At 40.3% G+C, this 23,745-nt stretch overlaps 1 protein-coding gene and 1 long non-coding RNA gene across 2 annotated transcripts in view; one reads left to right on the top strand and one right to left on the bottom strand.

The window, feature by feature from the left end:
- The window catches only part of LOC144901663 (uncharacterized), a 2,438-nt gene extending 274 nt beyond the window's left edge, over window positions 1-2,164 (top strand). The window contains exons 2-3 of the long non-coding RNA XR_013629706.1: window positions 443-522; window positions 1,380-2,164. This is a non-coding gene — a long non-coding RNA (uncharacterized LOC144901663). The remainder of the gene's footprint in view (window positions 1-442; window positions 523-1,379) is intronic.
- LOC131131814 (uncharacterized) lies at window positions 374-23,745 on the bottom strand. The gene is made up of 9 exons (XM_078795877.1): window positions 23,437-23,745; window positions 18,582-18,631; window positions 17,991-18,101; window positions 17,771-17,878; window positions 17,514-17,667; window positions 17,254-17,414; window positions 14,091-17,175; window positions 11,457-13,868; window positions 374-10,670 (listed from the first exon to the last, which is right to left on the bottom strand). Exons 1-9 carry the CDS (start codon window positions 23,492-23,494, stop codon window positions 1,342-1,344), a joined length of 15,468 nt encoding a protein of 5,155 aa, XP_078652003.1. The 5' UTR covers window positions 23,495-23,745; the 3' UTR covers window positions 374-1,341.

The following is a 23,745-nucleotide window of genomic DNA, read 5'->3' as shown; positions in this document are numbered from 1 at the left end:
TCACACACTAAAGAGTCTCTGTCTATCTATCTACAATAGACTCTAGATGTTAAATAAAGTTGAAGTTGGCCAGAGAAGTTCGACCTTTACACATGAGCTTTCTGACTGTACATGAGTGCTAGCTAGCATTAAAAGATGGCTAGGATAGCTAGCGTGTTGTAAATATTATAATCCAAATTGTTAAAACGTTTTTCTTGCCGCTTGTACTATCTCAAGAGAATTTCAGCGGTTGTAAAACATATAAGGTGAGTTGTGTCTCCCTCTAGGGTGTAAATGCAGTATAACCGCCAAGCTGATACACCTCTACTTTAATGAATTAACAAATTAGTAACTGAACTAGTTCTCCCTGGGTTTGAGTTCTTCACCTTAGTAAGACATTATGGACGACTGTGTGCTTCAAACTTTGTAGGAACACTTTGAAGAAGCCAATTTTCTCTTCCAGGTGCATAATTAGACATGCTGGTAAGAGTTTGCTGTAGAAGAACATGACTCCAGCCCTGACCAGGTATTCAACAACGGATGGTAAATCATCAACGTCACACATTTGTTGGCTTGTAATAATCTGTCTTTATTGTGCATGTCTTGCAAACATTTGGCGTTAAAGCACACAGACTAGTCTGGATACAAATGATGTAGTGATGCTCCAGAAGTCATTAAAAGCTATTTACACAGACAGCATTCATTCATTCACACTGAATGAGAATGCACTGCTGATATATATTTATATATGTATATTTACTGTAGCAAATTAGGCTTTAAGCAAATCTATTAATAAAAAATATAGTTACAGTAGTACACTTTTGCCATCATAGCTGTTCTTTACTATTGTTTCCTTTACCATTGAACTGCAGCAACAAGATTACCTCAGCGGATACACAAACATACACACATTTTTTGATGCCATACACTGTACTATTGTAGTCTCTATGGTCTTCTTTGTGAAATTATCATAAACATTCATTTTTACTATTTTGTCAGATTTTGCACCATTGTTAACACCCCATAATGTTTGAGCACAACTGCGTTAAGTGAACGTTTGAAGTTTTCTGTATCACATGTAAGCATATTTGGGGAGGCACTGTCATAAGACAATTAGATACGTACACAGCTTGTATTAACACAGAGCTCATCACATTTTCTTTGTCAACATTACTTATATTACTCCTTCTTTTTCTAGACAAAATACATGCAGCCAGAGTTAAAGTTAATACCTGCTCTCAATGGAACATTGACACATTTTCTCCACACTACAAATGCAAACTGTTCTGTCTTAGTCTTTTTGACTGTGACCTATGAGGTTTATATACGTAGCTCTACACTTGCACTTCTCATGAATGTATTTCATTTCTCGGCGCCGTCAAAAAATCTCATTTTTTCAGAGTGGACTGAGTCTCTGAGTCGCTGGATGGATGAAGCTGTTTCATCAGTGAAGAGCTCAGCAGGATCAAATGTTTTTGTGATTTGTTGCGTAAAAACGACTGTCTCTTTGCTTTGGTGCGAGGTTTCACGGATTATTCGTTTTTGTGAAAATGTTCTGCTACTCTGAGAACTCTCAACAGTCCAAGAAGAAGCTTGGCTGGCCTCCCCTGATGTTTTGACTGTGGACAGAAGCTTGGTATGGTGGGCTTCCGGGGATGCTTGTATACTTGACGTAAAGACGTGAATTTTTCCAGATGCCAGTCTTTGTGTTTCCTCAGATGAAGATGAGACCTCAGATGACAGGATAGTGATTTTCTCAGGTAAGTTTGGCTCAATTGTGATCAGCTCGGATCGTGTGGTGGAAGCTATGAGGTTATCGTGCATCTCTCCGACATCAGGAGATAATTTGGGATCAGAATATTTGACTGTTACCTTGGTTGGAGAAGATGAGGACAAGACAACATGCTCACTTGTCATCGTTGAGCTAATCTCAGCAAAGTCATCTGATGGCTGGACAGAATAGGAGAGGCTCATTTTCTCCCCAACTGGGCTTTTTCGATCCTTCAGGTCTTCTTTTGGGAGAATTTTGTCAGGTTCTGAAGGTGAGGAGAGCCCAAATGTCGGAAACCTAAACCATCCTGTCCTTTCCGGACTTTTGGTTGCTTGTTGCTTGGTGCTTTTGTCCTCCTTTCCTTTGGGTTTATCTTTGTCTTGAACTTCCTTTGATGCAACTCGTTGTTCTTCCAATTTTTCTGTTTTTGCAACATCAAATTCAACTTCAAATTTCTTTAGGATATCACTAAGTGGTGTTGGAGTGGCTTGTGGTGATGTATTGTCCCCATTCAGTTCAACTTTCATTTCTAGTCGATTGTCTTTGTCAGCTGTGTCAATGGAAACAAATTCGTCTTCTGGTCTTGGTCTTGAAAAAGCCAGCTTTGGCATTTTAAACATTGACAGTTTGTATTTATTCGGAGAGCTCTGGCCAACATCATCAGGCTCAGCCGTGGGAATTTCAGAATCTGATACTGTGGCTTTTAATGCATCCAATAGCCCAGCATTCAATTCTGCTTGTTGGAGCTCCACCTGTGGTAGCTTGGACTCCAAATTTCCTTCTGTAAAAGAAACATCAACTTCCGGTGTGGAGACCTCTGCATCTTTCTTTGGTACACTCAAATCAATTTCTGGAATGGAAACATCAACATCAGAATCTTTGCTGCTTTGTTTTGCAAATGTGAATTTTGGTAATTTCACTGTTTGCAGTTTCAATTTGGATGGCGATCCTTCAACATCACCTGGTTTAACTTCAATTTTAGGTGCCTCAATTTCCACTTTAGCTGATGGCATTTTCATTTCAACATCACCAACTTCAGCTTCTGGGACTGTGATCTCTCCATCTTTCTTTAATAAACTTATATCAATGTGTGGCCCTTTTATTTTTGGCATGGAGATTCCAAACCTTGGCATTTTAAACTTGCTCTCCTGGTCACCTATTTTCACATCAACCTCTGGTGGGTGCAACTCCACTTGTGGTTGGGTGATTTCCAAACTTCCTTCTGGAATGGAAACATCAACATCTTGGACATCAACATCAGAATCTTTGCTGCTTTGTTTTGCAAATGAGAATTTTGGTAATTTCACTGTTGGCAGTTTAAATTTCGATGGCGATCCTTCAACATCACCTGGTTTAACTTCGATTTTAGGAGCCTCAATTTCCACTTTAGCTGATGGTAGTTTCATTTCAACATCACGGAGTTCAACTTCAGCTTCTGGTACTCTGATCTCTCCATCTTTCTTTGATAAACTTATATCAATGTCTGGCCCTTTTATTTTTGGCATGGAGATTCCGAACTTTGGCATTTTAAACTTGCTCTCTTGGTCACATATTTTCACATCAACCTCTGGTGGGTGAAACTCCGCTTGTGGTTGAGTGATTTCCAAACCTCCTCCTGGAATGGAAACATCGACATCAGAATCTTTGCTGCTCTGCTTTGCAAATGTGAATTTTGGTAATTTCACTGTTGGCAGTTTAAATTTCGATGGCGATCCTTCAACATCACCTGGTTTAACTCCGATTTTAGGAGCCTCAATTTCAGCTTTAGCTGATGGTAGTTTCATTTCAACATCACAGAGTTCAACTTCAGCTTCTGGTACTCTGATCTCTCCATCTTTCTTTGATAAACTTATATCAATGTCTGGCCCTTTTATTTTTGGCATGGAGATTCCGAACTTTGGCATTTTAAACTTGCTCTCCTGGTCACCTATTTTCACATCAACCTCTGGTGCGTGAAACTCCGCTTGTGGTTGAGTGATTTCCAAACTTGCTTCTGGAATGGAAAAATCAACATCTTGGACATCAACATCAGAATCTTTGCTGCTTTGTTTTGCAAATGTGAATTTTGGTAATTTCACTGTTTGCAGTTTCAATTTGGATGGCGATCCTTCAACATCACCTGGTTTAACTTCAATTTTAGGTGCCTCAATTTCCACTTTAGCTGATGGCATTTTCATTTCAACATCACCAACTTCAGCTTCTGGGACTGTGATCTCTCCATCTTTCTTTAATAAACTTATATCAATGTTTGGCCCTTTTATTTTTGGCATGGAGATTCCAAACCTTGGCATTTTAAACTTGCTCTCCTGGTCACCTATTTTCACATCAACCTCTGGTGGGTGCAACTCCACTTGTGGTTGGGTGATTTCCAAACTTCCTTCTGGAATGGAAACATCAACATCTTGGACATCAACATCAGAATCTTTGCTGCTTTGTTTTGCAAATGAGAATTTTGGTAATTTCACTGTTGGCAGTTTAAATTTCGATGGCGATCCTTCAACATCACCTGGTTTAACTTCGATTTTAGGCGCCTCAATTTCCACTTTAGCTGATGGTAGTTTCATTTCAACATCACGGAGTTCAACTTCAGCTTCTGGTACTCTGATCTCTCCATCTTTCTTTGATAAACTTATATCAATGTCTGGCCCTTTTATTTTTGGCATGGAGATTCCGAACTTTGGCATTTTAAACTTGCTGTCTTGGTCACATATTTTCACATCAACCTCTGGTGGGTGAAACTCCGCTTGTGGTTGAGTGATTTCCAAACCTCCTTCTGGAATGGAAACATCGACATCAGAATCTTTGCTGCTCTGCTTTGCAAATGTGAATTTTGGTAATTTCACTGTTGGCAGTTTGAATTTCGATGGCGATCCTTCAACATCACCTGGTTTAACTTCGATTTTAGGAGCCTCAATTTCAGCTTTAGCTGATGGTAGTTTCATTTCAACATCACGGAGTTCAACTTCAGCTTCTGGTACTCTGATCTCTCCATCTTTCTTTGATAAACTTATATCAATGTCTGGCCCTTTTATTTTTGGCATGGAGATTCCGAACTTTGGCATTTTAAACTTGCTCTCCTGGTCACCTATTTTCACATCAACCTCTGGTGCGTGAAACTCCGCTTGTGGTTGAGTGATTTCCAAACTTGCTTCTGGAATGGAAAAATCAACATCTTGGACATCAACATCAGAATCTTTGCTGCTTTGTTTTGCAAATGTGAATTTTGGTAATTTCACTGTTGGCAGTTTAAATTTGGATCGCGATCCTTCAACATCACCTGGTTTAACTTCAATTTTAGGAGCCTCAATTTCCACTTCAGCTGACGTTAGTATCATTTCAACATCACGGAGTTCAACTTCAGCTTCTGGGACTCTGATCTCTCCATCTTTCTTTGATAAACTTATATCAATGTCTGGCCCTTTTATTTTTGGCATGGAGATTCCGAACTTTGGCATTTTAAACTTGCTCTCCTGGTCACCTATTTTCACATCAACCTCTGGTGGGTGAAACTCCGCTTGTGGTTGAGTGATTTCCAAAACTCCTTCTGGAATGGAAACATCGACATCAGAATCTTTGCTGCTCTGCTTTGCAAATGTGAATTTTGGTAATTTCACTGTTGGCAGTTTAAATTTCGATGGCGATCCTTCAACATCACCTGGTTTAACTTCGATTTTAGGAGCCTCAATTTCAGCTTTAGCTGATGGTAGTTTCATTTCAACATCACGGAGTTCAACTTCAGCTTCTGGGACTCTGATCTCTCCATCTTTCTTTGATAAACTTATATCAATGTCTGGCCCTTTTATTTTTGGCATGGAGATTCCAAAATTTGGCATTTTAAACTTGCTCTGCTGGTCACCTATTTTCACATCAACCTCTGGTGGGTGAATCTTCGCTTGTGGTTGAGTTATTTCCAAACTTCCTTCTGGAATGGAAACATCAACATCTGGGACATCAACATCAGAATCTTTGCTGCTTTGTTTTGCAAATGTGAATTTTGGTAATTTCACTGTTGGCAGTTTAAATTTGGATGGCGATCCTTCAACATCACCTGGTTTAACTTCGATTTTAGGAGCCTCAATTTCCACTTTAGCTGATGGTAGTTTCATTTCAACATCACCGACTTCAACTTCAGCATCTGGGACTGTGATCTCTCCGTCTTTCTTTGATAAACTTATATCAATGTCTGGCCCTTTTATTTTTGGCATGGAGATTCCAAAATTTGGCATTTTAAACTTGCTCTGCTGGTCACCTATTTTCACATCAACCTCTGGTGGGTGAATCTTCGCTTGTGGTTGAGTTATTTCCAAACTTCCTTCTGGAATGGAAACATCAACATCTGGGACATCAACATCAGAATCTTTGCTGCTTTGTTTTGCAAATGAGAATTTTGGTAATTTCACCGTTGGCAGTTTAAATTTCGATGGCGATCCTTCAACATCACCTGGTTTAACTTCGATTTTAGGAGCCTCAATTTCCACATTAGCTGATGGTAGTTTCATTTCAACATCACAGAGTTCAACTTCAGCTTCTGGTACTCTGATCTCTCCATCTTTCTTTGATAAACTTATATCAATGTCTGGCCCTTTTATTTTTGGCATGGAGATTCCGAACTTTGGCATTTTAAACTTGCTCTCCTGGTCACCTATTTTCACATCAACCTCTAGTGGGTGAAACTCCGCTTGTGGTTGAGTGATTTCCAAACCTCCTTCTGGAATGGAAACATCGACATCAGAATCTTTGCTGCTCTGCTTTGCAAATGTGAATTTTGATAATTTCACTGTTGGCAGTTTAAATTTGGATGGTGATCCTTCAACATCACCTGGTTTAACTTCCATTTTAGGAGCCTCAATTTCAACTTCAGCTGATGGCATTTTCATTTCCACATGACCGAGTTCAACTTCAGCTTCTGGGACTGTGATCTCTCCTTCTTTCTTTGATAAACTTATATCAAGGTCGGGCCCCTTTATTTTTGGCATGGAGATTCCAAACTTTGGCATTTTAAACTTGCTCTCCTGGTAACCTATTTTCACATCAACCTCTGGTGGGTGAAACTCCGCTTGTGGTTGAGTGATTTCCAAACTTGCTTCTGGAATGGAAACATCAACATCTGGGACATCAACATCAGAATCTTTGCTGCTTTGTTTTGCAAATGTGAATTTTGGTAATTTCACTGTTGGCAGTTTAAATTTCGATGGCGATCCTTCAACATCACCTGGTTTAACTTCGATTTTAGGAGCCTCAATTTCCACTTTAGCTGATGGTAGTTTCATTTCAACATCACCGACTTCAACTTCAGCATCTGGGACTGTGATCTCTCCATCTTTCTTTGATAAACTTACATCAATGTCTGGCCCTTTTATTTTTGGCATGGAGATTCCGAAATTTGGCATTTTAAACTTGCTCTGCTGGTCACCTATTTTCACATCAACCTCTGGTGGGTGAATCTTCGCTTGTGGTTGAGTTATTTCCAAACTTCCTTCTGGAATGGAAACATCAACATCTGGGACATCAACATCAGAATCTTTGCTGCTTTGTTTTGCAAATGTGAATTTTGGTAATTTCACTGTTGGCAGTTTAAATTTGGATGGTGATCCTTCAACATCACCTGGTTTAACTTCCATTTTAGGAGCCTCAATTTCAACTTCAGCTGATGGCATTTTCATTTCCACATGACCGAGTTCAACTTCAGCTTCTGGGACTGTGACCTCTCCTTCTTTCTTTGATAAACTTATATCAAGGTCGGGCCCCTTTATTTTTGGCATGGAGATTCCAAACTTTGGCATTTTAAACTTGCTCTCCTGGTCACCTATTTTCACATCAACCTCTGGTGGGTGAAACTCCGCTTGTGGTTGAGTGATTTCCAAACTTGCTTCTGGAATGGAAACATCGACATCTGGGACATCAACATCAGAATCTTTGCCTCTTTGTTTTGCAAATGTGAATTTTGGTAATTTCACTGTTGGCAGTTTAAATTTGGATGGCGATCCTTCAACATCACCTGGTTTAACTTCGATTTTAGGAGCCTCAATTTCCACTTTAGCTGATGGTAGTTTCATTTCAACATCACGGAGTTCAACTTCAGCTTCTGGTACTCTGATCTCTCCGTCTTTCTTTGATAAACTTATATCAAGGTCGGGCCCCTTTATTTTTGGCATGGAGATTCCAAACTTTGGCATTTTAAACTTGCTCTCCTGGTAACCTATTTTCACATCAACCTCTGGTGGGTGAAACTCCGCTTGTGGTTGAGTGATTTCCAAACTTGCTTCTGGAATGGAAACATCAACATCTGGGACATCAACATCAGAATCTTTGCTGCTTTGTTTTGCAAATGTGAATTTTGGTAATTTCACTGTTGGCAGTTTAAATTTCGATGGCGATCCTTCAACATCACCTGGTTTAACTTCGATTTTAGGAGCCTCAATTTCCACTTTAGCTGATGGTAGTTTCATTTCAACATCACCGACTTCAACTTCAGCATCTGGGACTGTGATCTCTCCGTCTTTCTTTGATAAACTTATATCAATGTCTGGCCCTTTTATTTTTGGCATGGAGATTCCAAAATTTGGCATTTTAAACTTACTCTGCTGGTCACCTATTTTCACATCAACCTCTGGTGGGTGAATCTTCGCTTGTGGTTGAGTTATTTCCAAACTTCCTTCTGGAATGGAAACATCAACATCTGGGACATCAACATCAGAATCTTTGCTGCTTTGTTTTGCAAATGAGAATTTTGGTAATTTCACCGTTGGCAGTTTAAATTTCGATGGCGATCCTTCAACATCACCTGGTTTAACTTCGATTTTAGGAGCCTCAATTTCCACATTAGCTGATGGTAGTTTCATTTCAACATCACAGAGTTCAACTTCAGCTTCTGGTACTCTGATCTCTCCATCTTTCTTTGATAAACTTATATCAATGTCTGGCCCTTTTATTTTTGGCATGGAGATTCCGAACTTTGGCATTTTAAACTTGCTCTCCTGGTCACCTATTTTCACATCAACCTCTAGTGGGTGAAACTCCGCTTGTGGTTGAGTGATTTCCAAACCTCCTTCTGGAATGGAAACATCGACATCAGAATCTTTGCTGCTCTGCTTTGCAAATGTGAATTTTGATAATTTCACTGTTGGCAGTTTAAATTTGGATGGTGATCCTTCAACATCACCTGGTTTAACTTCCATTTTAGGAGCCTCAATTTCAACTTCAGCTGATGGCATTTTCATTTCCACATGACCGAGTTCAACTTCAGCTTCTGGGACTGTGATCTCTCCTTCTTTCTTTGATAAACTTATATCAAGGTCGGGCCCCTTTATTTTTGGCATGGAGATTCCAAACTTTGGCATTTTAAACTTGCTCTCCTGGTAACCTATTTTCACATCAACCTCTGGTGGGTGAAACTCCGCTTGTGGTTGAGTGATTTCCAAACTTGCTTCTGGAATGGAAACATCAACATCTGGGACATCAACATCAGAATCTTTGCTGCTTTGTTTTGCAAATGTGAATTTTGGTAATTTCACTGTTGGCAGTTTAAATTTCGATGGCGATCCTTCAACATCACCTGGTTTAACTTCGATTTTAGGAGCCTCAATTTCCACTTTAGCTGATGGTAGTTTCATTTCAACATCACCGACTTCAACTTCAGCATCTGGGACTGTGATCTCTCCATCTTTCTTTGATAAACTTATATCAATGTCTGGCCCTTTTATTTTTGGCATGGAGATTCCAAAATTTGGCATTTTAAACTTGCTCTGCTGGTCACCTATTTTCACATCAACCTCTGGTGGGTGAATCTTCGCTTGTGGTTGAGTTATTTCCAAACTTCCTTCTGGAATGGAAACATCAACATCTGGGACATCAACATCAGAATCTTTGCTGCTTTGTTTTGCAAATGAGAATTTTGGTAATTTCACCGTTGGCAGTTTAAATTTCGATGGCGATCCTTCAACATCACCTGGTTTAACTTCGATTTTAGGAGCCTCAATTTCCACATTAGCTGGTGGTAGTTTCATTTCAACATCACAGAGTTCAACTTCAGCTTCTGGTACTCTGATCTCTCCATCTTTCTTTGATAAACTTATATCAATGTCTGGCCCTTTTATTTTTGGCATGGAGATTCCGAACTTTGGCATTTTAAACTTGCTCTCCTGGTCACCTATTTTCACATCAACCTCTAGTGGGTGAAACTCCGCTTGTGGTTGAGTGATTTCCAAACTTGCTTCTGGAATGGAAAAATCAACACCTGGGACATCAACATCAGAATCTTTGCTGCTTTGTTTTGCAAATGTGAATTTTGGTAATTTCACTGTTGGCAGTTTAAATTTGGATGGCGATCCTTCAACATCACCTGGTTTAACTTTGACTTTAGGAGCCTCAATTTCCACTTTTGCTGATGGCAGTTTCATTTCAGCATCACCGAGTTCAACTTCAGCTTCTGGGACTCTGATCTCTCCATCTTTTTTTGATAAACCTATATCAATGTCTGGCCCTTTTATTTTTGGCATGGAGATTCCAAAATTTGGCATTTTAAACTTGCTCTCTTGGTCACCTATTTTCACATCAACCTCTGGTGGGTGAATCTCCGCTTGTGGTTGAGTTATTTCAAAGCTTCCTTCTGGAATGGAAACATCAACATCAGAATCTTTGCTGGTTTGTGTGGCAAATGTGAATTTTGGTAATTTCACTGTTGGCAGTTTAAATTTGGATGGCGACCCTTCAACATCACCTGGTTTAACTTCAATTTTAGGAGCCTCAATTTCCACTTCAGCTGATGGCATTTTAATTTCCACATGGCCGAGTTCAACTTCAGCTTCTGGGACTCTGATCTCTCCATCTTTCTTTGATAAACTTATATCAATGTCTGGCCCTTTTATTTTTGGCATGGAGATTCCGAACTTTGGCATTTTAAACTTGCTCTCCTGGTCACCTATTTTTACATCAACCTCTGGTGGGTGAAACTCCGCTTGTGGTTGAGTGATTTCCAAACCTCCTTCTGGAATGGAAACACCAACATCTGGGACTTCAACATCCGACTCTTTGCTGCTCTGCTTTGCAAATGTGAATTTTGGTAATTTCACTGTTGGCAGTTTAAATTTGGATGGTGATCCTTCAACATCACCTGGTGTAACTTCGACTTTAGGAGCCTCAATTTCCACTTTGGCTGATGGCATTTTAATTTCAACATCACCGAGTTGAACTGCAGCTTCCGGGACTCTGATCTCTCCGTCTTTCTTTGATAAACTTATATCAATGTCTGGCCCTTTTGTTTTCGGCATGGAGATTCCGAACTTTGGCATTTTAAACTTGCTCTCTTGGTCACCTATTTTCACATCAACCTCTGGTGGGTGTAACTCCGCTTGTGGTTGAGTGATTTCCAAACTTCCTTCTGGAATGGAAACACCAACATCTGGGACATCAACATCAGAGTCTTTGCTGCTTTGTTTTACAAATGAAAATTTTGGTAATTTCACCGTTGGCAGTTTAAATTTGGATGGCGATCCTTCAACATCACCTTGTTTAACTTCAATTTTAGGAGCCTCAATTTCAACTTCAGCAGATGGTGGTTTCATTTCAACATCACTGAGTTCATCTTCAGCTTCTGGGACCCTGATCTCTCCATCTTTCTTTGATAAACTTATATCAATGTCTGGCCCTTTTATTTTTGGCATGGAGATTCCGAACTTTGACATTTTAAACTTGCTCTGCTGGTCACCTATTTTCACATCAACCTCTGGTGGGTGAAACTCCGCTTGTGGTTGGGTGATTTCCAAACTTGCTTCTGGAATGGAAACATCAACATCAGAATCTTTGCTGCTTTGTTTTGCAAATGTGAATTTTGGTAATTTCACTGTTGGCAGTTTAAATTTGGATGGCGATCCTTCAACATCACCTGGTTTAACTTCCATTTTAGGAGCCTCAATTTCAACTTCAGCTGATGGCATTTTCAGTTCCACATGACCGAGTTCAACTTTAGCTTCTTGGACTGTGATCTCTCCATTTTTCTTCGATGAACTTATATCAAGGCCGGGCCCCTTTATTTTTGGCATGGAGATTCCGAACTTTGGCAACTTAAACTTGCTCTCCTGGTCACCTATTTTCACATCAACCTCTGGTGGGTGAAACTCCGCTTGTGGTTGAGTGATTTCCAAACTTGCTTCTGAAATGGAAACATCAACATCTGGGACATCAACTGTGATCTCTCCATCTTTCTTTGATGAACTTATATCAATGTCTGGTCCTTTTATTTTTGGCATGGAGATTCCGAACGTTGGCATTTTAAACTTGCTCTCCTGGTCACCTATTTTCAAATCAACTTCCGGTGGGTGAAACTCCACTTGGGGTTGGGTGACTTCCAAACTTCCTTCTGGAATAGAAACATCAACGTCTGGGACATCAACATGGGAATCTTTGCTGCTTTGTTTTGCAAATGTGAATTTGGGTAATTTCACTGTTGGCAGTTTAAACTTGGATGGGGATCCTTCGACATCACCTGGTTTAACTGCGATTTTAGGAGCCTCAATTTCCACATTACCTGATGGTAGTTGCATTTCAACATCACCGACTTCAACTTCAATTTCTGGGACTGTGATCTCTCCATCTTTCTTTGATGAACTTATATCAATGTCTGGTCCTTTTATTTTTTGCATGGAGATTCCGAACTTTGGCATTTTAAACTTGCTCTCTTGGTCACCTATTTTCACATCAACCTCTGGTGGGTGAAACTCCGCTTGTGGTTGAGTTATTTCCAAACTTCCTTCTGGAATGGAAACATGAACATCAGAATCTTTGCTGCTTTGTTTTGCAAATGAGAATTTTGGTAATTTCACCGTTGGCAGTTTAAATTTCGATGACGATCCTTCAACATCACCTGGTTTAACTTCAATTTTAGGAGCCTCAATTTCCACTTCAGCTGAATGCATTTTCATTTCCACATGACCGAGTTCAACCTCAGCTTCTGGGACTCTGATCTCTCCATCTTTCTTTGATAAACTTATATCAATGTCTGGCCCTTTTATTTTTGGCATGGAGATTCCGAACTTTGGCATTTTAAACTTGCTCTCCTGGTCACCTATTTTCACATCAACCTCTGGTGGGTGAAACTCCGCTTGTGGTTGAGTGATTTCCAAACTTCCTTCTGGAATGGAAACATCAACATCTGGGACATCAACATCCGAGTCTTTGCTGCTCTTTTTTGCAAATGAAAATTTTGGTAATTTCACTGTTGGCAGTTTAAATCTGGATGGGGATCCTTCGACATCACCTGGTTTAACTGCGATTTTAGGAGCCTCAATTTCCACTTTAGCTGATGGTAGTTTCATTTCACCATCACCGACTTCAACTTCAGCGTCTGGGACTGTGATCTCTCCATCTTTCTTTGATAAACTTATATCAATGTCTGGCCCTTTTATTTTTGGCATGGAGATTCCAAAATTTGGCATTTTAAACTTGCTCTGCTGGTCACCTATTTTCACATCAACCTCTGGTGGGTGAATCTCCGCTTGTGGTTGAGTTATTTCCAAGCTTCCTTCTGGAATGGACACATCAACATCAGAATCTTTGCTGCTTTGTTTTGCAAATGAGAATTTTGGTAATTTCACCATTGGCAGTTTAAATTTGGATGGCGATCCTTCAATAGCACATGGTTCAACTTCGATTTTAGGAGCCTCAATTTCCACTTCAGCTGATGGCATTTTCATTTCCACATGACCGAGTTCAACTTCAGCTTCTGGGACTGTGATCTCTCTATCTTTCTTTGATAAATTTATATCAATGTCTGGCCCTTTTATTTTTGGCATGGAGATTCCGAACTTTGGCATTTTAAACTCACTCTCCTGGTCACCTATTTTCAAATCAACTTCCGGTGGGTGAAACTCCACTTTTGGTTGCGTGATTTCCAAACTTCCTTCTGGAATAGAAACATCAACGTCTGGGACATCAACATCGGAATTTTTGCTGCTTTGTTTTACAAATGTGAATTTCGATAATTTCACTGTTGGCAGTTTAAACTTGGATGGGGATCCTTCGACATCACCTGGTTTAACTGCGATTTTAGGAGCCTCAATTTCCACTTTAGCTGATGGTAGTTGCATTTCAACATCACCGACTTCAACTTCAATTTCTGGGACTGTGATCTCTCCATTTTTCTTTGATGAACTTATGTCGTCTGGTCCTTTTATTTTTGGCATGGAGATTTCAAACTTTGGCATTTTAAACATGCTCTCCTTGTCAGCTATTTTCACATCAACCTCTGGTGGGTGAAACTCCCTTTGTGGTTGAATGATTTCCAAATTTCCTTCTGGAATGGAAACATCAACATCTGGGACATCAACATCCGAGTCTTTGCTGCTCTGTTTTGCAAATGAAAATTTTGGTAATTTCACTGTTGGCAGTTTAAATCTGGATGGTGATCCTTCCACATCACCTGGTTTAACTTCGATTTTAGGAGCCTCAATTTCCACTTTCACTGATGGGAGTTTCTTTTCCACATGGCCGAGTTCAACTTCAGCTTCTGGGACAGTGATCTCTCCTTCTTTCTTTGATAAACTCATATCAATGTCTGGTACTTTTATTTTTGATATGGAGATTCCGAACTTTGGCATTTTAAACTTGCTCTCTTGGTCAACCTCTGGTGGGTGAAACTCCGCTTGTGGTTGAGTTATTTCCAAACTTCCTTCTGGAATGGAAATATTAACATCAGAATCTTTGCTTCTTTGTTTTGCAAATGAGACTTTTGGTAATTTCACCGTTGGCAGTTTAAATTTGGATGGCGATCCTTCAATATCACATGGTTCAACTTCGATTTTAGGAGCCTCAATTTCCAATTCAGCTGATGGCATTTTCATTTCCACATGACCGAGTTCATCTTCAGCTTCTGGGACTGTGATCTCTCCATCTTTCTTTGATAAACTTATATCAATGTCTGGCCCTTTTATTTTTGGCATGGAGATTCCGAACTTTGGCATTTTAAACTTACTCTCCTGGACACCTATTTTCACATCAACTTCCGGTGGGTGAAACTCCCCTTGTGGTTGGGTGATTTCCAAACTTCCTTCTGGAATAGAAACATCAACATCTGGGACATCAACATCGGAATCTTTGCTGCTTTGTTTTGCAAATGTGATTTTGGGTAATTTCACTGTTGGCAGTTTAAATTTGGATGGCGATCCTTCAATATCACCTGGTTTAACTTGGATTTTAGGAGCCTCAATGTCCACTTTAGCTGATGGTAGTTTCATTTCCACAGCACCAAGTTGAACTTCAGCGGCTGGGCATGTGATCTCTCCTTCTTTCTTTGATAAACGTATGTCAATGTCCGGCGGTTTGCATTCCTTAACTAAGCATGAATTAATATCTGGTCCTTTTACATCCAATGTTGAAATCTCTCCTTTCCCTTCTTGTCTAACACCTAAATTAGTCTGTAACATTTCAGGTTTTTTATCTTGCAGTGGTGGTAATGCATGTGCTTTTTCTCGACTTAACTCCACAAATTTAGAACCCGTATTTTTCACTGCAACATCTTTTTTGAAAAAGCCAACATTGATTTGTGGCCCAGTGATTTCAGGAACTGTGAAGTCAAGATTTGGCAATTTAAATTTCCTTCCTTTTATTTCCTTTTCAGTATCTGTGGGCAACCCTGCAATACCAACAAAGGGCTGCTCCTCTGGAAAATTCAGGTATGTTGAATTTGGATCAGGTGATTTGACTCCTGTCTTTGAGAAACCCAAATCAATTTCAGGGCCTCTAATTTTTGGCAAAGCTATTTCAAATTTGGGCATTTGAAATGGACTTCCTTTTCCTTCAAGGTCCTTCTCGACTGGTGAATCAACCAAATCAATGTATTCAATTCTCTCACCGATACCTCCAAGTTCACTTGTAACTGCCACAACAGTAGTATCAGCTTCTTGCATTTTTGCACCTGCTGTGATCCCTCCACTCAGTATGTCATCTTCACTTAGTTCCGTTTTCAATGTGTTTTCTTGTAGGAATATAGTTCTTTCTCCTTTAACCTCGTCACCATTTTGTCCAGAAATATTTGCTTTTGGCAAATACATACCAATTTCAGGGATTCTAAAGTCAGACTTTGAAAACCCAATGGTTGGCAAAACTATCTTTGCAGTCATTGATTTCTTATCAGACTCTTTTGAGTCATCAAGTTCACGCTCTTGGGTTGCTTGTTTGACATTTATCAGTGTATCACCTTGGTCCACTTTGGTCACACGTAGAACCTCTTCTCCTGTTAAATCATCCAGTTTCATCTTTGGTTGTTTGTATGAAGTTGTGGCTATTTCTGTAGAGGCAGTTACCTCCAGCTGACTGATAGTTACCCCCTGTTTTGTTTTGCTGTCGTTAACTTTTGTGGGTGTTTTTACTGATATTCTTTGTGCATTTGCATCTATGACAGTGATTTCTTCAGGGATACGTACTCCACACATATCAACCTTTGGCAGTTTATATCCAGGCAACTTTGAAACAGCCTCTTTCACTCTGTCAACATCGATTGATAGTTGGACTGTTTCTGGTGTCTCTTCATAGCGTCCTTTGGCTTTGGTCTTTATAGACACGGCTTCCATTCCAGGAATTTCAATGTCTTCACGCTTAGGAAGGCCAGTTCTTTTTTTTGTTTTTCCTTTGTCTTTGAGTGGGGATGTTTCTTCAATCCTCTCACTAGTAATTATTTGAGTATTGGTCGTTTGATCTGGCGAATTCCCCATAACAATGCCTTGACCTGGTATTTCTAAACTTGCACCAAGTGTTTTTAGCCTTTTGGGTGATTTTGCTTTTGTCTCCTTCTTCTGGGATTTGTCCTTTCCCAACATTTTAATTTTTAATTCTGACCTTTCTTTCTTTTTCTTCTTACCACCCGGAGACAATTGTGCAGAGGGACTTTCTTGGCCTGCCAAGGCTACAGATAGATCTGTTGTTTTCAAAGTGCTGTCAATACTGATGAGCTCCACCTTGTGTTGAATGGTTTGTGGTTTAGACATTCTTGAGTCAGAATGTTGTAACAGAGTCAACTCCTCTGCACCATGGATTTCAAGCCTTCCATCTGAGGGGCTTTGAAGGCTCTCAGGTGAGACCAGTTCCACAGCTTCTTGTGTTTGATGAATTTCGGTCACGGTTGTTGGTGCATCTGTGTCCTGTTCTTCTGATGAACTAATGCGGCCTCTCTTTGTCAGACTTGGAAGCTTCATTTTATGCCGTTTCTTGCCTTTAAGGGCATCCTGAGATTTTATAGGGGACTCTGTGTCACTTGTTGTGGGACTCAACTCCAACTTTCTCTGCTCGTCGGCTTCTGAGGAACTGTGAGACCTTGCAAACCGTGATTTTCGTCCTCTCCCTAAGGAAGGAAACTTTGGCCAAGAAATGCGTGCATCACCTCGCCTCTTGGTTTTCCCATGCTCTCTCATCTCTGGAGTGAAGGTTTCATTCTCCTGATGAGGAATAGAAATGTGAAATGTTAGATTTGCCTCATTAAAAGACATCACAAAGTCTGAAGATAAAATAGTTACAGGGATGATGTCACATTCAGCGATGGGTTCAGTCTCTGTGATGTCTGGTTTGCGTTTTAAGCACAGCTTCATTTTGTAAGCTTGAGCATGCTCCATAATCTCAATGGCGTCCTGATATGACACGTTGTCAAAATACACGGTGGCACTGAGAATCTGATCACCTGCATATCAAGAAAGTGTACAAGGAATGCTGTGTAAAGGTTAACAGAAAAAAATATATATGCAAGATGAATACAGCATACATTTAAGTGATCACGTACCTTCTTTCAATTGTAGACTTTTTGAGGCAGGTGACTCTGGTACTACTTCTTTGATAAAGATTCCCTCTTTCCCTCCTCCACCATAGACAAGACCTTCTGCACAACCATCTTGAGCTGTTTTCACTATAACCCCCGACTCCGGGCTGTAGGCTTCCTGTCCAAACACCAACATGTAGTCATTAAATATTATCTGATTGACAGCAGCCCTCACCTGATGCACTTTAGAATCAGATGAAGAAAAAGAAGAATTGTTTCACCTTCAGTTTGCTCATCTTTGGTGTTGAGCGGCGGTCAAATCCACACCCAAAACCTGACTTTTTAGCCTTCTTTCCTCTCCCTCTCTTGTGATGTTGCTCATGCTCACACTGAAACAAAAATACTGTTGCTGAGCTGGAGTCCTCTTGGAAAATTACCAATTGTCAGTCATTTATATGAGCTGCTGGCCACTTTCCAGTTGTATATTACAATGCTCTTTACCTCCTTGTCACTGCCACTGTATTTCTCAGTTTCTGCATGTTCTTCAACTGGGGACGATCCTTGAGGGCGTGGTCTTTCTCCCTCAGTGAAATGAGTTGGCTCGTCACATACCTACATGGACAGCAGGTAGGCAGCACAGTTGGTCTTTAACTGTTTTTTTCCACTGTAGTGAATTTACAAAGATCTGGATGACAGAATGTGTGAGAATGACACTTTTCTGCGCCAACCACAGCTGTGACTTTTCTCTGTCTTTGTCCCATTGTTGGTGTTTTTCCAGGACTAGTCAACAAACTAGTCTACAGATATTACATTGTGCCTTCCTAAAATCTGCAATTCACATTGAATGGTTCATTTTCATCCAGTTAAAGCTCACATTACTATCAGGGATTGCATGGCATTGAATCGACCGCAAGGTTGTCTCAGAAGGCATTTCGCCTCTCATCTGAATAGGCTTCATCAGTTCATGCTCATGATTAAAAAAACATCTTCAGGCATTTTTAGGAATTGCAGGGGATCATTATTTTGATTATGAATGTTTGTCTTAGGCCTTCCAAACAAACATGTCTGACTCTTTAAGTCCAAAAGACTCACCGAATGGTCCTCTGAGGGGAGTTCGGGGCCTCTCAGCCTGCGACCTGCTCCTGTGGGCAGAAACACAACATAAATACAAACTTCACTTATATGCTACATACCGTGTTTATTTATTTAATTGCAATTGTTGTGTCTCATCTACCCAGTAAACGTTACAACCTGTGAGATGCAGAGGCTAATGATAAGCCAGAGTAGAGTTCTTACTGGCAATAATTCCTCCAGGAATCCTATCCCCTCCATGTTCTGTTAAGTGATACTCAGTATTGATTCATACAGAGGAGACGCATGCAGACTCTCAGCCATTCAATGTTGCCAAAAAGAGAATAGGACTACAATTGGATTTGGTATGTTGTTGTTAGCATCAGTAGCCCTGAACCATCTTCGTCAACTCAGTGAGCAGCTAATTGCTTAAAGGAAAAGTGTACTTTTTCTAGAAATTGGCCCATCATCCACAATCCTTATGTGAGACATGAAGGCAAGCCTTTCTCTTTTCTGTGCATTCAAAATATATAAAAACAGATAAAAGCGGCAGCTCAGTAATGCACATAATTAGCTCCAACAGCATTTTATCGATTTATATTTATGCTGTAGCCATGTAGCAACAAGCACGCTCATGATGTCATGCAATACAATACTATATTATACTATTTTGCCATACTTTGGTCGTTTAAGCATTCCCAGAATTTTCTTCCTGGGCACATTGATTTCACATAGCAACATAGAAAAAACACTACACCTAGTGTTAGCTTTTCCAAACTCATAAACGCAAACAGCTTTAGTGGCATCAGCTCTAATATATAGCTTTATGTTTGCTGACGCCCTGTGGGAAAGTATGTGGTGAAGCTAGTCGCTAGCCCGCTAGTACCTAGCCGGTGTGGTGTGGCACTACGCCAGTAAAGTAGTTCTTCGGCATAACAATGAAAACATCAATGTGAATAACAATGTCACTGTAGTTTGGTTAGCAGCCATTAGCATGCTAACCAAATAAAAACCAGTACTGGGGAGGTCATTGTCGGGATTCACTAACCAAGATTCTACTGTACATTATTTCCTATTATTTGAAAGTAGAACAACTTAGAAGTCAACCAGCATCCACTGTATTCATTTGCAGGATTACGCAAAAGACACTGTCCTACCAAACCAATATTGTGAGATCCGCCCACAGTATTAACATTAATGCGAGTAGCTCAGAACGCTATTTTAAGTACATTAGGCTGCAATTAGTGGCAGACTGTGAGGTAAAAAAATACACCAAATGACATCCATTTGGTAATTAGAAAAAAAATACGACCCACATTCAGTTTACAGAGACTATATTCATACTGCAAGTTAATTCCATTCAGTAACAGGTAAACAGGGTTTCTATGCTTGCACCAGGAGAATATTCCATTTATTAGTAAGGGATTTAACAGGAATTCACTTATTGCAGCCATGTCAGGAACCAATCAACCGTGGTAAACGAGAGATTACTGTATCGCACTTTAAAATTGATGGCACCGCTGAAACAGTGGGATTGCACAAAACCAAACTCTTTTGCAGTGAAGGTGCTGAATTACATTTTCTAACAACTTCTACAGCAGGAATTCAGTGATGGTCAATGTCTCTATCAATTCCACAAATAAATCTGTTGAGCAACTTCAGGAATGCCAACGCTCTCATCATTTCCCACAGAAAATGCTGGAAATGGCTTGAGTTTGTGTTTCACCTGTCTGTCCCAATCTGCCAATTTTGATATTTTCTCTGCCATAGTATTCCTTGTCGGACTAATGTTGCCCCTTCTCGGAACACACACTCCACAGCCGCCAAAGCATGCAGCCAAGCAGCTCACCTACCTGCTGATGTTCCTTGTTCAAGTCCTACAACTAAACAGAGGTGCTAACAAGTAGTTGTCCAAAGCACTTTTAAATACAGCTGCTGTCTTGTTACTGACGAAGCCACTCAAGTGTTCAGTGGACAAAGAAGGCGGGACACTTTCATTTTATACACTCACCTGTGTGCACGTGTCACTTTGTCGTACTTTGATGAGCCCAAAAGAATAGTAAGGTGGTATGTCAAGTCAAACGTTTGTTAGTTAGTGTGATTATGTAAAAACTTTTTCCATCCATTTTTTTCCCTGTTTTTGTAAACATTGATTGATAAGATATTTTTTCATGTTCTGTCCTTATTTCTCAGAAAATAATTTAATATTAATCATATACAGTATAATAATAGTGTATCTCAGGGGGATTTGGTGTTGATGCAAATTCGGATGGTAAGTCAACACCCAACTGAGTGACATAGTTGTTCTTTATTCACTGCTGATCGTTGCTACTAAAATCACTTTAATCTGATTATTTAATATTGTTGCTATTTGTGTTTGCAAAAGGCCTTCTATAGATGTAAGCTATTAATATACCTGAGAGGAAAAACTACTATATTTGATGCACTCTGCTGCTTCAACTTATGAAGACTGATGTTCCAGGATATTGTCATGAAGCGGATCTTAGCACATCGGGATGGATTAAAGACAGAGGGGAGTCTCAAGGCTAAAGCCATCACGGCGTCTGTCAAGTACACACCACTAATGAAGTGTTAGTTCATGGCGTCACTGTGTGCAGTCAGCTTTACATGACTTTAGTTGACTGCATGATGTACGTATGCCTCTTGTTCACTGCCTCAGACACGGCGTTACACACACAAGGAACTCCTTTCTCAAATATTTGTAATTTAAGGCAGCTTTCACTGCTTAATTGTCTAAATATAGGTATTTTTGACTCTGCTGTATGAATATGTGATACATGCTGCACAGAAGCATTTGGCAGAAGCAAGTATAGCCACAGGAACAGTAGCTGCTGCATGATTCCTTGTAGGCTGTGACTGCAGCACTGCACATGGGTGTGGCTCCTCCCTTGCTGCTAAAGTGCACTGACCACTTCGCCTTATCTTTGCAAGCATAACACCGCGATGTCCACATTTGTGTTGCAACTGATTGCAATTATAATGTCTTGCCAAAACGAAACATGAAGTGTTTGTTATATAGTTTCCTGTGTGATCGTATGAGCTGTCTCCATTTCTTTTACAAGCTAAACTAATCAAAAGTCGTACAGCTCATTATTTGTGCTCTTGGAGTTGGATTCTTCTTGGTGTTGGACACAAGCTTCTTTCACTGCAGGCAAATTGTTTGTATCAAAATTAAAATAAAGTATAAGCCAAGAAATAATTTGATTTTCTGCATGGTTTGAACCTGCGACCGCTAAATCTTTCGGTATATTCATCACCTGGAGAGAAATTAAGTGACATACTAGAATCCTCAAATTTCATATCTTCATCTGCCTTTATTTCATGATGAAAATATACTGCATGAACATAAACTCAACTTGTAATTTGAGCCAATTATGGTGACAAAAGTTCAAATTGCTTTAAAAGAATCTGGTGAAAGAAAATCAACATTTATATAAATGATATATAAAATATCACTAATGATAATATGCCTTCATCCCTGTTGATTTGTTAGTTAGCAGGATTAGTTAAATGGGTCATTAAACTTTGTGAAGAAATATGCAGTCGGTGTGTATAAGGGTGTGCTGCCTGGTCCTGATCCACATCAGGACCATTGGACTTTACCGGATGTCTGAACCTCTACTGAGAGCAACAGCTTTTCTCAGCTTTTGAGACATCTGAGACAGATGTTGATGTCAGTCAAAATGTGAATTAAAGGCACTGTGATGGACAAGGGTAAAAAATGTTTAAATGCAGATCCCTGCCCGTCTGCACAACAGTAGAGAACAGGACAAAACACAACAGGCGTCTGGCTCACTTCCAAGCAGAAATCCAAATTCTTCACTCTTTCTCTATGACCTTGAATGTCCTGCAGCTCCTAGAGCAACACCAACATCTCTGCATCTTCTCAGAGATGTTTTCACATTATTTACAGTATCACCCGAGAAGTGAACTGTGTTCTTACCGAAATATCTGCCAGTCTAGCTTCAACTAACTAACATTTTAGATTCAAATGTATTGATTTGTAATTTGGATTTTTTATCTACTGGGAAAAACAAATCAGTTCTTTTTGGCAATAAAGTGAGTGAGTGAGTAAATAAAATGACCTTTTTAAAGTTTCATTTAAAAGCAAAATAGCTCAGAAACACTCGACTTTGTTGGATAATGCCAAATGAATCAAACCAATTTCAACTTGAAACGTAAAATCAATATTTATGCAGACTGATAATGAATATACAGCCAGGAATCAGGAACCATTGCTGACAGAAACAGACGGAACAGACTTTGACCTCGGCTTGATCATGCTAGCACATGTGATGTGCTTTTAGAATAAAGGCTAGAAGAATTCACCCCATACGACTCACTCGAACAATGCATTTAATAGCCCTAAGAGGAAAATAATAACATGATGCATCAGGAGGAAGGCAGAACACTGCGGCACAAAGAATGCATTGCAAAGAATGTGTCTCTTAATTCAGTATGCCCGAGTGTTTGACAAGTGATGTTACAGGTGGCAGCTCTTTTATTCTATGTCACATTTGGTCTGCAGCTTTAAGCATGACATCATCTTTTTGTCTCCTGCCACAGTCTTTACTGTCCTGATGGTGTCGGGCCACCACAGGAAGTGCTTCTGTGCAGCAGCAGCAGGATGGCAAGCTCGCCAGCAGCGTTTAAGATGATGACATCTCTGCAGACGACACACCCAACGCTCACTGCAGGTCAGCATCAGCACCGCGCACATCAGACGCACGCACACACACACACACACACACACCGCTCCTGCTGCATAACAACTGCTGAGTGAGTGAGTTGCTCAGCTCACAGAAAGTCAGACAGACAGACAGTGATTAAAGGGATTAAAGGAACTGATGTTCACCTGTCCCAGAAGGGGCGGCGTGCCAGTTAGGGAAGGCCAGGTGGAAGCAGTCGCACATGATGGCGGCAGCGGTGGCGTCTGCAGCGAAGACCAGCTCCTAGGCCGTCAAGGCGGGTACCGATGGAGGGATGACTGGGGGTGCCACTTCCTCCCCTCCTCGGCTTGTCCCGTGTCAGTGGTGCTGAGAGATTGTGTGAGGAGAATGAGAGCACTCGTCGCTGTCCGCCGAGTGGAGAGTGAAAGCAGGCTTGCCCTGTAAACATGGACCTCCAGCACTGCTCAATAACTTCATTATGGGAGGAGCTGCCC

This window comes from Doryrhamphus excisus, linkage group LG14, assembly GCF_037039965.1.
Source record: "Doryrhamphus excisus strain RoL-2023G ecotype Guam linkage group LG14, RoL_Dexc_Guam_v1.1, whole genome shotgun sequence".
Classification (NCBI taxonomy): Eukaryota; Metazoa; Chordata; class Actinopteri; order Syngnathiformes; family Syngnathidae; genus Doryrhamphus; species Doryrhamphus excisus.
Note: the sequence above shows the minus strand (reverse complement) of the source record. Positions and strands in the feature narration are given on the sequence as shown.

Excerpts from the sequence above, each read along its gene's own strand:
- LOC131131814 (XM_078795877.1), bottom strand. The coding sequence starts at position 23,494 with ATGTGCGACTGCTTCCACCTGGCCTTCCCTAACTGGCACGCCGCCCCT. Across the intron at positions 18,102-18,581 it reads TCCCCTCAGAGGACCATTCG|GTATGTGACGAGCCAACTCA; the intron begins GTGAGTCTTTTG and ends CTGTCCATGTAG. Across the intron at positions 17,879-17,990 it reads ACAGTGGCAGTGACAAGGAG|TGTGAGCATGAGCAACATCA; the intron begins GTAAAGAGCATT and ends TTTTTGTTTCAG.